A 15382-nucleotide genomic window follows, 5' to 3' on the forward strand; every position below is an offset into this window, starting at 1 on the left:
CACCCCTTGATAATCTGTACCTTATTCCCTGATAACCAGAAACTTCTACTCTTAAACTCTGTACCATTTCAACACCTTAATAAAATTATTAAATCTGATACAACTTTTTTATCCCAACAGGAAAATAAGCCAGTTTCGGCATTTGGATTTTTAGATAATCTCTTGAAATGTAGGGATTCACGGGACCATCAACATTAAAATCCAGAAAAAGAAAACAATTTTCACAAATTACACCCTAAAAACTTACATACAATGCTTGCAAATTGAACATTTTTATCTCTTTTTGACCCAAGTGGTTAGCCAATATTTGGATTCTTGCAGGTTGTTTCCAATAAGGGGAGAAATTGATGAGAGCCAGGTATTTTTTTGATGCAACCTTATTTATTTACAAAAAGTGTACACAAGGTCCTGTTTCCCTGAACACAGGCAGAATCAAACAACTGAAGACAGTTTCTTTGCTCATAGTTCCAAACCTCTTTCCAGCCAGCACTTTACCCAAAGCTCTCAGCTTTTTCTCAGGATCATGCTAAAAGTGCTTTTTTGCTGTCTCTGGGCTTCCTTCTCTCAATCTCTCTCTCTCGCTCTCTCTCTCTCACACACATACACACACCAAACAATATGCAGCCTCTTGCATTTGCAATCAGTTCCCAGTGAAACCCTTCTGCCTATATAGCTCAGATTCCTGACTGACCTTGCCAGTAGCCTGCATTTTGGGCAGAGGCGCCTATTGTTTCTGATATCTATTCTATTAAGGAGCTTAATTGCTTTTTACATTTATTCTGAATGAAGGGCAGCTGTTCCACCCACCAGCTTCAATAAATTTTCAACCAACGCCCTGCATAACAATACATTATTTTCTCATTCTGCACCATTTTCTGCTATTGCTTGTGAAACTTCAGCAGCCTTGTTAACACCTTGCTAAACCCACACATGAGTACCACTCTGGAAGCCATGCTTTTCCTCCCACTGCTTAAGGGAATTGCTTTTCATTTATGTCTGCCATGTATATATCATACGCCCTTACAATGTATCAGAGGGGTAGCTGTGTTAGTCTGTATCCTCAAAAACAACAAGGAGTCTGGTGGCACCTTAAAGACTAACAGATTTATTTGGGCATAAGCTTTCATGGGTAAAAAACCCACTTCTTCAGATGCCCTTACAAAGCTTGTCAGCTTCCATGTGCTGAGAAAGTGGGCATGGACAGGCTGTAGGAGAAACAGGGTCCAGCAGAAAAAAAATTAAAAATCTTTCAAGGGACAAGAGGGTTATCCCACAAGGAAGAGCACTGAAATTCCCAGAGTTTTCTGTGAAGATAAAAGAGTTCCAGGCCCTTGTTTCTCTACATGAGCTAAAGGAAACAATTAATTCCATGACATATGAGAAGAGTTCTGGTCCAGGTTTTACAGCCAGGTGTTTCTGGACAATGTTTTTGTTACTGTACAAAATGAATTCAAAGAGAAATTCTTTCTCTGGGAGACTGAGCTCTCTGATTATAAGTAGAAAAGATTTTAACAGAAATTTGAAAGCTTAGCCCTAATGATCCCTCCTAAATCAGAATTGTACCACTCTATGGAAGACTGTTCTGAAATGTCAAAATAATTTCTAGACCATTCACCCATCGTGACCCATTAAGATTCCTAAAAGCTAAGCAGGCTGATGTGAGAAGATTTCTTAGTAGCTTAGCATGAAGCTTGCTTGACTGAGAATCCTGTAGAGGCCTTGGATGCTGAGCGCGCCTTTGACACTGAGGTTTGCAAGGGGGACCTTTGCTATCTTTCAGAAGGATTTGGAGTGAACTTTAGAGCATATTCTAATTTGCATTGTACTTGTGCCAAGAGGCCATAACTAGGTTGGAGCCCCATGGTGCTAGGTGCTGTTTTGACCTCTAGCAAAAGGCAGTCCCAGCCTCAAAGAGAGTTTATAACGTAGTTTAAGACAAAAACATAACACGTAGGAGGAATAAAAACAGTATAGGGGCTATAGTACAGTATACTCCTAGTTATGGACCCCCCTCAAAAACTAAAAATAACTTCCCATTTACACCCTTCAAATGGCTCACTTCTATCCCTCCTCAACACAGTCATCTCTGAGCTGAAGTTGTACGAACTTAACACAATCTGTTCGCATAGGTCGGTCCCTCCAGAACACTCTTCACTGAACTCCTTCCAATTAATCACTCTCTTTGATAATGAGATTCCTAGAACGGAACACAATTTCTGGAGGAGTTGCAATGGAGCAGCAGAGAGGAAATCTATTACCCTCTATTCATTGATAGCATGTCTCTATGTATGCAGCCTGTAATTTCACCCATCTTTTCTTTGCAACTGCCACATCACATTGCAAACTCATGTCTAATTTGATATGATGCAAATCCTCCCAAGTCTCTCTTGGCATTACTTTTCTCCAGGTTTCTTCCTCCCCAAAGAATATCTGGCATTTAGATTGTTTCTTTCCAGATATTTCAGACTGCATTTGTCCAAGTTGAATCACACTCTGATTCTCTGTCCATCTGTCTAATCTAATCTAATGGATCCTTTTGTTTTATTACTCTGCCCTCACTGGTATTTGTACCATCTTTCAATTTAATATTACTTGCAAATTTCATTAATGTAGTGTTTATTTCCTCTTACAAATCAATAATGAAGATACTAAATACGACTAGACCTGACCCAGGTCCCTGCTGGACTCCCCTGGCCTCACACACCATCTCTATACTTGGATGTTTAAACATTACCATTTTTATATAGCCCATAATCAGGGAGAGTTCATGACCTGCTCTGAACAGAATATACACACACTGTATAAAGTCCAAATGTATTATCTTTCTGGGGCTTGGGCTTTACTGGACAAAATGTTGAAATTAAAAAACAAACAAACCAAAAAAAACCCCAACAACCAAAACTTCATCCAGTTCTCTACAGCTGGTTGAAAAATACTGGGAAAAATAATTCCCGTTCCCTTTTTTGGTTCTTTTTAAACCAGTTTTATATTTAGCATACTTTAGTCACCACAAATATTAAAAGCCACATGAGCTTACATTCCTTTTGCTCACTCAAGAAGCAATATGGCATTTTGAGGTGGAAGTATTTATCACCTTAAAAACCCAAGGATAAAACTGAGTAATACACAACAATACCACATTTATTTTATTTTATTGATATTCATTAGTGAAGAAAATTTAAATTTTATCTTTCTGATGTGTTACATCTGCTTTCTGGTGATTGGACAGCTCCTATTGTTTACTTAAAGGCTAAATAATAATATACTTTCCAAATTGCATGATTAGCTTTTACATTTTTAATTCTCATATGGTATTGCTCTCTCTCTCTGGGTACATAAAATGGCCCATAAAAGTCAATGATTTTTCAGATCTAATTGTTATTCTATCTAGTTTTAAAGATACATTCAAATAAAAAGATTTAAAGTTACTTGCAATAAGTGCACGTATACAACAGCAAATGGAGCTGATGACATTTTACTAAAACTTTTTTTAAAGTTCACAGAATAAATAGAAGTCTTCAAACACATGCAGTATTTGGCTCATGTGTTTTCTCTCAAAATATCACTGCACTATTGTAATATCTACTTCATTCAAAGGCATCCTTCTCTTGTAACAAAGACTAAAAGACAGTTCCATTCATACAAGAAATTATCAGTGCTAATGATTTAGTAACAGTCTGGTACACATAGCAATTTGCGGCAATTATATGTAGTGCAGTAGTGGTGGCAATAAATAAACGGGCTGCTTGGTTTTAAACTTCACAGAGACTACAAGGAAAAAAGAAGGTCCTGATTTTTTAAATGAAAGCTCAAAAATAATCTTTTCTTGGCCACGGGAATAAGATCTTTTTTGTCCATTTCTATTTTAAGAGCTAAAAAATATTCCTGCAAGCACCTAGCATAAAATTGGGAGGGACAGGAAAGAAAATTCTAACAAATACTGGGCTTTCCTGATTGAAAGCATATGGGCTTATCATAGCAGGGGGGATAAAAATGTTTTCAAATGGCTGTTACTTCTGGCAAGTTTACAACACCTGGATGGAAACAGGTTTCTATGAAAAATGATGAAAGCTAAGTAGAAAATATTCTCACCCTGTTATAAAACCACTTAGTGGATTGATTTCTTTAGATATATAAAACCTGTAGCGAAAAGGTAAATATAAGATCAAAAGCTTCTTTCCCTTGCTTGTACCATATTCTGTTACTAAATACTTTTGTGGTTCTTCCCTGCATGATATTTCAAGCACACACCTTTTTCAAAGACTGCTTTTGCTAAACAATCTTTTCAAACAAGACTGTTTTCCAATCTATTCAGTGACTCTGGCTCCCAGGAAGTGGTTGCCATGTTATCTTGTGAAGTGTGAAAACTAGTCTCTTTAAGGATAGTTTGTAAGGTGTGATTTTCAGTATCAGCAAGAGAACACAATGTAAAGCATTTTTCCTTCCACAGTCCAGTGCAATATTGAAAATAATAAAGTGAATCACACAGAATACAGATGTGCCAGAAGAAACAGCAGTAGTGGAAATGTGTCATTTTTCCAGGCACGTAGCAGGCCCGTTGACCTCAAAACACAGTACTAGTTCAAGTTTATCATACCAGGAAAAAAACCAAAACAAAAAAATGTCTCATCTATTCAAGCATAACAGCCACACGCTCGGATAACCCACTTCATCCACAATGGCAAAATGAAATTAACACAGATGCTAAGCTGACTACTTTGTTTAGCACTTACCAAAGCACAAATGCTCCCTGCTGCTGTTATTCCAATGTCTCAGGTAACATGGTCAATAACCTTGCTATGCTAGGTCAAGTTAGGCTAGCTACAGAATTCATTTTCTTCTATCCGTGGATTGTTGGGTTCCTCCCCCCCCCCCACACCTTCAGTGCATCTTTAAAAAAAAACAACCACCTTTCAGAAGGTTAGCAAGTTAAACCCTAATACAGCAACTGCAGTGTCAGAACATTTTGCACTCAACTGAACAGTAAAATAAACAAATTTGTTACAATATATCTGGTACATATTTACAAATTGTACAAAGTTTACACACTTCTCCCATTAGGCACAAAGTTGATTTGTCAAACTCAGGAGGCAATGGAAGAAAAAAAAATTGCAGGCGGGTTCTTGGTATCTCTTTAAAAGACTAGCCATAAAAATTAAGTCCTTCATCGTAAGCTAGTTTGCTTAGGGAGCTTGGCTCCCATTAGGATGCCAGAAGTGAGAGTTGCAGGGCCCTTCATCTGCATGCTCGAACCCACCATGGTTGGGAAGCTCCGATTCCTTCGAATGCCAGTGTTCAGCTGAATACCGCCAATGGCACTTGTTGCAGAAGGGCAGCCCAACTGAAGGCCTTCTGGGGCCAAGCCTCGGGGAACAAAGGCCCTTACTGGTCCTTGAGCCCCACAGAGAAGAGGTCCCTCGTCATCAGTTAAGGGAGGCGCTTGCGTTTGCCCCGAGCTAACTACTTTGGCAATTCCAAACCGCTTTACTTTGTCCACAAGGTTAAGGTTGGAGACAGACACATCGGTCTGACTCTCACTGTTCCTGATGTTCTTTTTCTCTCTCACCTCCTTCAAAATGGAACTCGCAGGTTTGGAAGCGAGGAAGTTGTCATAAGGAGGGCTGGTGCACTTGAACTCAAAAGTGGGTGGGGAAGAAGAGGGAGTCTGCATAGGTGAGTTTGGAGGAGTGGAAGGAATCATCGCCATTTTAGGAGAGTACGGGTTCAGGATGGTGCCCCTGCTGGCCCTGTCCCAGCTTTGTGGATTGTACACTGCTGCTGAGATCCCTCGTTCTTTAAGCAGCCACACCAGGCCCAAGGATGTGCTCATCGTAGTTGTGGATTCCCGAAGGTTAGTGAAGGATTCTGCCAAGCTTAGACGCCGAGGGGTGCATGGGGTAGCGACCGGAGTGCCTTTTAAATTGCCAAGGCTGCCGCAAGCTGGAGTAGGTGCCGCATTAAGGCTGAAAACAAAGGAAGAAAAGGTGAATTAATGAGCCCGGGTAAAGATTTTCAACAGGAACAAGTATACCATTTATAAGGGAGCCTGAAAAACTGACGCAAAAGATCCGCCGACTCTTGGGAACGCTGGATACAGGACATTGAGTTCTAAAGATCATCATTTTGAATGTCTGGAGCTCAGCTTTAAACATCATTTTTGTCCAGCATGGCTGGATTAATGATTTCCCAGCACCCCGTGTCAAACATCCTTTGACATAACCACAAATAAATGGTCTTTAATAATTCAGCTGCTAGAGCGTTTCCTCTTCGGCTCAAATGGGATCAGGACTTGGCCCTAACTCCCAATGACTTCAATAGGGCAAGGTTTAAGTAAATTGGAGTTTGACCACTGACTTCAATGAGACCAGGATATGGCTCAGAGCGGCAACTCCCCACCCACCAAACTGCTAATGGTTCCAGTAATGCTGTATCTTGCTATCCCATGAGTAGCAGCAGGTGGGTAGCAGAAACCGTTATGATCAACTGGCTGCAGAAGTGGTTGTAACAGAGAAGCTGGGAGTTGGTATTTTCACCATCTGTCTGATTAAAACCAGCCCTTTTATTAAACTGAGGAAAAAAAAAGGGGGGGGGGGAAAGACTTGTGCCCTGATTTTCAGAGGTGCAGACCACTCGCTACCAGAAAGACTCCCATTAGGTACTCCACACCTTTGAAAAAAGCAGGCCACTGATTATCAATAGTTTGTTAGTTGAGTAATCGATAACTCAGTAGCAAACCAAATACTATATGGGTGAGTTTTATTGTTATGTTTGGTGTCCACAAATTTCATGCTTATTTGCATAGTCTTGAACCAGGGAAAGCATTGAACATCCACTGCCCAACCCTCTCCCATCTAAAGAAACAAAACAATCCCAACAGCAGGTCAGAAGGTGCAGGTCAGGAACACCCAGCACAGTAAATATAAAACACCGGCAACAAACACTGTAAACACACATGCAGGCATATTTCTTGGATCTGACCAATAGCATTTTTGATTCTATTGATTAAAAAAAAGGTATAACCGGTGGCACTAATTTTGAGGAGTTTCCCTCTCCCCAGTGGCTGGTCCTTCTCACATGAATGAGGATTCAGCTTAACTTGCATTTCTGAAGAATTAAAAGTACAGTGGTGACAAGACGTACAATCTGGATCCAGTGTGCCTACGTGCAAATTTTGAGGCCCCACAATTCTTCAGCACCCTGCTGGCACACTGTGGTCACCCTTAAAAAACTTGCTGTCTTACAGAACACCTAACATAACAAAATAACTTTGCCTCTGTAAGAGCCCTATTGAAACCTACTGAAGTCAAAAGGAGGGCTCGTATTATCAATGTATCCTGGGTAATACCCCATTCACAGTGTTCTAGGCATTCCCTACACAAATATAGATAACACTTCAAATACACATCTTCATACAGGTGTGACAAAGTTCCTCGTCTGCCTTGGTGGGTCCTGCACTTATTGGAGGATTGGCTCGCCTCAGAGCTTCACGGCAGCCCTCAGTTTGGCCACTTTTGCTCGTGGCTCAAACCTGCCGTTCACTCAGCTAACCTCATCACTGGCCAGCATGGAGAAAGGGAGGAGAACAATCCCCGCAGTATCTGCTGACCCACCTAGTGGGTCGGGGGATAGGCCGGGACCTTCCTTTCTGGTGGGACCCACACTCCAGGTCACCTCCTCTTGTCTCAAATAGGGAGTTGAGGGGGATGGGTGGAAACGGGGCCCGCCCGCTACTTCGGGTTCCAGCCCATGGCCCTGTAGATTGCAACTGTCTACAGTGTCTCTTGTAACAGCTGCGTGACAGCTACAACTCCCTGAGCTACTTCCCCATGGCCTCCTCCCAATATCTTCTTTATCCTCACCACAGGACCTTCCCCCGGCGTCTGGTAACGCTTGTACTTCACAGTCCTCCAGCAGTATGCCTTCTCACTCTCAGCTCCTAGTGCCTCTTGCTCCCAGCTCCACACACGCGCCTCACTAACTGAAGTGAGGTCCTTTTTAAAACCAGGTACCCTGATTAGCCTGCCTGTCCTAACTGATCCTGGTAGCTTCTTAATTGGCTCCAGGTGTCCTAATTAGCCTGCCTTAATTGCTTCCATCAACTTCCTGATTGTTCTGGAACAGCCCATTATCTTACTCAGGGAAAAGGGACCTGCTTAATCTGGGGCTAATATATCCACCTTCTATCATGCTCCTGTAGCCATCTGGTCTGACCCTGTCACTCAGGTGAATTCCAAAATGCTTTGCAGACTTTAGAGAGTCATTTCCAACTATAGGGATCTCCTCACAGTTTACTGAAATGCAACCTCTTTGGCCATGTCTCAATGAGCAAAAAAATGTTTTTTCAATCCAGTTTAACTCCCCTTAATGGCTGCATAAACAGAGTTTAGTGCCTTTAAGAATGTTTGAAAGGGGTAAGCTGTGTCTACACGGACACTAAGGGGGAGGTTCAACTGAGCTAAGCTAAAGGCTTGTCTACTCTTCTAAATGTACCAAAATAGCTATTCTGGAATGATTATTTTGGTACATATCCAACTGCAGACAAGCCCTAAATCAAAACACGCACCTTTTTCTCCCATGCAGACAATATAGTAGGGTTTGCTGAGACTGGTCCTGTTTTAACTCTAGGGGCAGGTCTACACTTCAAACAGTGCATTGGTGCAGCTGTGTCACTATGGCGGTTTAATGAAGATGCTCTACACCAATGGGAGAGAGTTCTAGTCAGTATAGTTAATCCACCTCCCCAGAGGCGATAGCTATGTCAATGGGAGAAGCTCTCTCGCCATCATAGTGCTGTCTACCCCGGGGGTTAGGTCGGTGTAACTATACTGCACAAGGGTGTGCATTTTTCACACCCCTGAGTGACGTAGTTATACCAATGTAAGTCTGCAGGGTAGACCAGACCTAGGTAATGGATTGCCAATTAACTTAAGTTAATTTACACTACTTCAAATGCAAGTCAACACACTCCACAAATACTTCAACTCAGCCTAATTGGCATTTGGAAATTAATTAACTTGAATGAAGACAGGACCACAAACTCTAGACTAGACATACCCTGAAGGGGTGTAAAATGGTGGCTTTTTATTTATTTATTTATTTATTTAAGACAGTTGTAAAGAACCCATCATTAAAAGCACAGTTTTAAAGCTTATAAGTACCATTTAAGGAAGTCCAAGTCCTTTCCCTTTTCTGTGGCCACGTAAGGCCTCCGCAAGCAGGACCAGCATAGTTCTGCTGTGGAAGATCAGGTAGCAGCCCAGGCCCTGCACTCTGTGCTCTGCTGGGATTCCCTGCACCTCAGCAGTGGACCCATAACAACACAGATCTGTTGACTATTCTAGAAAGAGAACATGTCAGTCCCCAGAGGCTACTCATTTTACTTTGCAGCTGTAGTTTGTCAAAGAGAAACCCAAATAAGGCCAGATATGAAGTGCAGTAAAGCACGGTGTTTGAATAGCTAAAGCAGTTTATCCATCATAATTTGAAAAGCATCCTCTCTCAGCTACTATGGAATGTATTTCCTTGCACCACCTGGTGGCTTTTACCTGTAAGTGCAGCACTTGTCTCCAGTGCCAAATAGCTTGACATGCAGATGTACTGGGTTTAGTCTTTACCTATTACATTTCCTCACTGCTTGTCTGGGCAGTGAGCAATGTTGGGGGAGGACCTCTCATTGTAGCTGGGAAGATAACACATGTCACCAATGTGTACACACACACACACACACACACAGTGCAAGGCTGTGAAAGGGGGGAGGCTAGTGAGGAACTTTTCCTATGGCAATAGATTAAAGCTGAAACTTCATACCTCTGATTAGTTTGGCAACATTAAGAGCAATGGACAACATGACAAACACTATAGTACATCTCCTCAATTGGCTAAGAGTAGGGGTACAAAAGCGTGGGGGCTGGGAATAGAGAAAACAGGAGAAAGTTTACTCTGTGAACTGATTTTTAGTGTGAGACCAAAGAAATGTTGGAAACTAAACTTGGGACACTACAGATAATGGTCAATTTTTAAAGACGTCCTATTTAAAAAACAAACAAACACACACACACACACACACCCCCCACCCCCCACCACTGTCATAGGTATTCTGTTTTGTTTCAAATTATGGACTAAATTGCTTTTGGCCTCCTTAGTGACTACCTTATTGTCAAGTATGCCCTCTCGTCACAGTCCTTCCAACTCCAATTTGATTTTATTTCTAGAAACTCAGGCTCACATTTCTGCTGCGCTGTCATTGCAGATACACATTAAAATGCAACAGAGAGCCAGTGCTGCATGAAAACAGCTTTTATATTGGCATCACTTCCTTAGCATTGCCTTAATTGGGAATACTGTGCCGACCCAACAAAATCACTGCAGGGTAGCCCAAATACAATCACGAAAACAAAAACAAATAAAAACCCAATGGGGCCTAAATGCTTCAAACTAGGGACTGCTTCAGGGTAAGGTCAAGGAAAATCAGCACCTGGCTTTGCTACATGAAATTTAGTCCGATTAGAATGTAACCTGGGTTAGAATGTTAGGTCAGAATGTAACCAAGTGGGTAAATATCTACGCTTTTTGAGTTAGCTGGTGCCACACACACTAGAATTTCTTCTACATGACCCTGCCAGCACAGACACTGCTGTAAGTGTTGCTCACCCCCTGCCACGTTGGGTCATAGTGTCTGCCCTATAGCTCCTCTCAGCATAACGTGACATAATGTAGTTTCATCCTCCTCCTCACATGACCTGTGAAGAATCATTTATAGTTTAAGAAGCTCCTCCTCACCAACAGTTCTGTTGACAGCATCACATATTTCTGAATGAATGGTGCCAGGGCAACCTAAGTCCCTGAGAATTTGCTAAAATGAAGCTGAGTTTAGTTACTGGTTGTAGGAAACTTGTTAAGTTTAGTAACCAATGAATCTCAAGAAGATTGTTAAGGCCATTATTAACAGCGCTTCAACAATGTCCACATTTTAGGAGAGATGTTGAAGCAAAACAAAAGTAACTTATTTAAATGGTGGTGCTGGAAGGGAAAAGCCACTCATAGCACGGTTCTTAATTTATACCACCCAGAAGTGTAAGTGTAAACAGTTCCATTTCCCATAATGAATTTGTACTTCCTTTCCAAACACCCACAATCCAGCAGGTGTTCACATTCCCCGAGTTCTCAGAAGTTCTGCTTTGGCCACCAGTACTCGGAGCCAGTCTGATTTCTAAGCACTGCCTTTCATGAATCTAGATCTCTGAATTGGCTCATGAATGAGGAAAACAGTGGTACTCTCCCTTGACGAGGCTGAAGATGGTGGAAGGGGGAGAAAACTGGGTGTAGTCTTTCTAAATGGAAAAAATACTTTACACACCAGCCTCCAACTAGTTATGGTGGGTCCATCTTTAGGTGTGAAGTCCATTCACTGTCTTTAGTCATCAAATCCTAACGCTCTTGACTAACACTATGCCTATTAGTGCCAATTATTATGAGACGACCTGTTCACTAGGGACTAGATTGAAACCATCAATTCATTTTCAAACAGTCACTCTGATGTGTGGCAGGGGGCCCTCAGCAGCTTAAAATTCCACCATCAAATTGAAGAGAGCGTTTGAACAATTTCTTGGCTTCTTGTTGAGACCTTTCCCTCCCCACATCTAGCCAGCACTGAATCCTCTCTTCAGGAGAGGAGAGTTATCTCTGGAGCTTCTAAAATTACCTCTTTGCTTTATTTATTTATTTGCTCCCCTTGTACCAAGGGCCAGATATTTTCAAATATTTTCCTGAGGAACGTATAATACATTCTTAGTCTCGCCAATGGTTGTTTAAATGAGATAACAAATGAATAGACTCATTAGTCCCTCACTCTTCTCTACAGGTGAAATGTACCCCTGTGCAGAGAGGCAGCACAAAGCCTGTGTGCCACTTAAGTCTTACTTAAAGCATATTTTGAGGGTTTAAGTGGACATAGGGCTCCTTGTGCTGGTGCTCTGTGCTGGGGTGAGTTTCACCCTCAGACCATTCACACGTTTGGTACTTAGGATTTATAACCAGTTCAGGGGGGCAGTGGGTACACTTTTATGGAACACCTTTGTTCAAATACTGGTAGTATACCACTGGGCTAAGAGACTTGCAGCTTTTGACCTGTGCCAGATTTGAATGGCAGAAGGTAGATTCTGCAATATCTCAACTGGCTTGGTAAAGCCAGGCATTACACCTCCTTTCAGAACAGGAGGCGGTTGAGAGATTTGGCAGGGAGCTGGAGAGAACACATTTCAGTTTGTTATTTCCTCTCTCCGCCACCCCCATGCATACCATTACTATTCCCTTGCTTATGCCATTCCTTTGCTTTTCCTCCCCACGGGACTGTGGCATCCCTGAACTGTGTGTGTGTCATTGAAAACCCTTACCTTGGAGTGACTCGTGTGAGCTCATCAGAAGGGTGCAGAATGCGGCAGGTGGTGAAGGTGAAGGTGGAGTTGGTTTGTGACATGCACTTCCCAGGATGATGTACTAAATTAAAAAAAAAAAAAAAGGCAAATTCTTTGCATTTATATATAAAAAGAAAATAAAAAGTTCGGTGTGCTCACAAACAGATGCAAAAAGTGATGTGATACCTTGGACTGGATCGATGCAGGGAAGGTGAAATATACAAGCTTACTGGGTTATTGGAATTGGCACCCATTCTGCAAACCAATCTCCACAAGTCTAAGTTTATTATGACAATATAAAAATAGTTGCTAAATTTTCCCACCATTACTTTCACCAGTCTAGTTTCACTGGTGCTGTCAAATCTTGCTCCAAACAGGTTCAGATGATACGGTACTTAAAATGCCAGCTGCTGCCACCACCAACACCCTTGACAGTAGCAGCAACAGTGGGAAATTACAGGAAAACATTCCCAGTGCAGACAAGTTTTCAGAGCATCTACAACATACTGAACACTCATGCAATTCAGCTTCTGGATTGATCCAGGTAAAGGCATCCCCATTACCTTTCATTTCAGTAATGGATCCAGCTATGCTATGTAGGCTAAAGCTACAGAAACCATTACTAGTAAGTTTCAGAATGTATAGTGACTCCTCTCTATCCAACTTTCACATCCATACAGAGGATACTTTTAAAATTTTGGATCCAGTACTGTACATCTGTGACATTTGTTTTTTTAAGACAGAATATCCTCAGCTGCAAGAGATAGCAATTTTTGATTGTTCATAAGTATATGCTGTGACAAGTATAGAAAAACATTTTGGTACCGCCAATGGTTACTTAATTGTAAAAATGTCAGCTCTTACATTCTGATCACAGTATAGATAATCTGGGAAAGGGGATGATCTGGTTTGTAGGGAAAAGAAACATTAAGTGGTTAAGCTGATGTACTTAAGTTCTTAGCAGAGTGGTGGGGTTTTTTATTTATTTTTTATTTGCTATACAATGCAGCTGTGGAATATATTCTATTGCAAACTAATCAGAAAGTTTAGGAGCCATGCATCTGAAAAGCTTGAGGAACAACCAAAGAAGTTAAATACTATAATAAAAGATATCATGATTGCATAGGTTATTTACTATCTGAGCTTTTAAAAATTAGTGGTGGCCAAAACAACATGCACAATAAACCATGCGTGTGATTTCCTTCCCCACCCCAGTCCTCTGCGGCATTTCCTGACTAGGCCACATTTTACTGTTGCAGTATGTGACTGATTGACAGATTGCCTGGAACAGACACCACACACCATTCAGAACTTCCAGAGAGTCTCAGAAATAAGCAAGGCAGGTTCTGATTGTGGCTGTATTTCCTCTTTCATTTGAAAAATATTACAGCTCAAATACTCATGTGCAGCCAGGCAGTCCTCAAAGAAAGTAGGATATCCACAGGGTATAAGGTGTAAGAAAAAGCATGAGCAAAGTGAAAGGTGAAAACAGAAACACAAGTGTCTAAGCACGTGACAGGTGATTCAATATGAAGCTAGCTTCTCCATCTTTTTAATAATAGGAAACATTGCCATGTATTAATGGAAGTTAATGTTTTTGGTTAAACTCACTGGGGTATCCTGTTAGGAAGTTTGGTTGTTAGTACAGTATTTAAAAAAAAAAAAAAAAAAAAAAGGCCAACCAGCTCTACTTCACCTCCACAGATGATAATTATGACGGTTCAGGAATCCCGTTGCTTTAGAGATTAGTGAGAGCAATGTATTTATCTACTGTATAAGTGAGCACAGCCTAGCAATCATGATTCTCTGCATATCGTTGAAAATTAAAATAAAAGCTGGAGAAAGATCTCAAATAATGGACATGAAAAAAGTTATTTGGTGAAAACATCAAAGGACAGAAAGTTGAGATAAAACAGTTCTTGCTAGATGACGAATAAAAACAGAACAATGCAATGCTGGTTTTAGATTGTGAGCCCAGCCCAATTATGCACATGGCTACAGAAAAGTAATCATATTTCCCTCCCCTATTGATTGCAGTGGTCACTGAAGAATACACCAATTGTGCTTCCCCTCAGATTTGAAATGGGCACATTGAAGATATAGCTGCATTAGCAAAAGCAAAACTTGTAATTAATGAGTCTGTGAGATAGGAAAAGGCTGCTAAAAGTACAGCGTCACTGATCCCAGTAGTAAGGGATACATCAAAATGATTAAAGAGAAATCAATATTCAAAGCCATAGATTTAACCCTCCAAAATACCACTAGGAGAACGTGGACCAGCTTCACCCTCCATCAGTCAACAAAGAAGTCTATCAGATTGCCGTAGTATTTTCCATCCTTTGAACACAATATGAAGAGAGTAAGAACCCATCATTGTGAATGATCAGTACTACCTAAAGTTCAGGAAATGCAAACAAAAGACTTATTCCTAAGCGAACCATCCTACAGAACATGAGTCAGATCCTGAGCTGGTGTAAATTGGTGTGGAACTCAAGGGGACTATGTAGATTTACACTAGTTGAGGATCTGGCCTGTTACATTTAAAATAATACTTTTCTGCAGAAGTCATCAAATTATCAAGATACAACAGCCAACTGCATTTAAGAAGAGGAAAATGCTCTGCTCTCCCCTGCACACTCCACAACAAACATCTGCAATGCTGATGGATGGCAAGGTATCTTCAGAATCCTGCCTCAGTCTGTTTTATATATTTCATTACAGGTTTCAGAGTAGCAGCCATGTTAGTCTGTATCCGCAAAAAGAACAAGAGTACTTGTGGCACCTTAGAGACTAACAAATTTATTAGAGTATAAGCTTTCAAAAGGGACACCTGCTAGAGCCCCTGACCATTTCTGTACTTTTATTAATAATCCTTTTTTAAAAGACAATAATTAGCAACTAAAATTCACAGTAGGATGAAAACAGAGAAATTATGCAAAACACAATTTGTTTAAAAAAAAAAAAAAAGA

General features: G+C 41.0%; 1 protein-coding gene across 10 annotated transcripts in view; it reads right to left on the bottom strand.

Annotated features, from left to right (window-relative positions):
* Positions 1 to 3135: 3135 nt before the first annotated feature.
* Positions 3136 to 15382, bottom strand: part of TRAK1 (trafficking kinesin protein 1) — a 112202-nt gene continuing 99955 nt past the window's right edge. For 8 of the 10 annotated variants that reach the window (XM_007067332.4, XM_027829553.3, XM_043540755.1 and 5 more), the window contains 2 exons: positions 12393 to 12495; positions 3136 to 5963 (listed from right to left, as the gene is read on the bottom strand). In XM_007067332.4, the coding sequence (XP_007067394.2) occupies positions 5165 to 5963; positions 12393 to 12495 (902 nt within the window). In that variant the 3' untranslated portion in view covers positions 3136 to 5164. Of the gene's footprint in view, positions 5964 to 10650; positions 10740 to 12392; positions 12496 to 15382 lie in introns of all 10 variants that reach the window. The other 2 variants (XM_027829555.3, XM_027829554.3) reach the window with 1 other exon arrangement.

This window comes from Chelonia mydas, chromosome 2 (assembly GCF_015237465.2).
Source record: "Chelonia mydas isolate rCheMyd1 chromosome 2, rCheMyd1.pri.v2, whole genome shotgun sequence".
Taxonomy (NCBI): Eukaryota; Metazoa; Chordata; order Testudines; family Cheloniidae; genus Chelonia; species Chelonia mydas.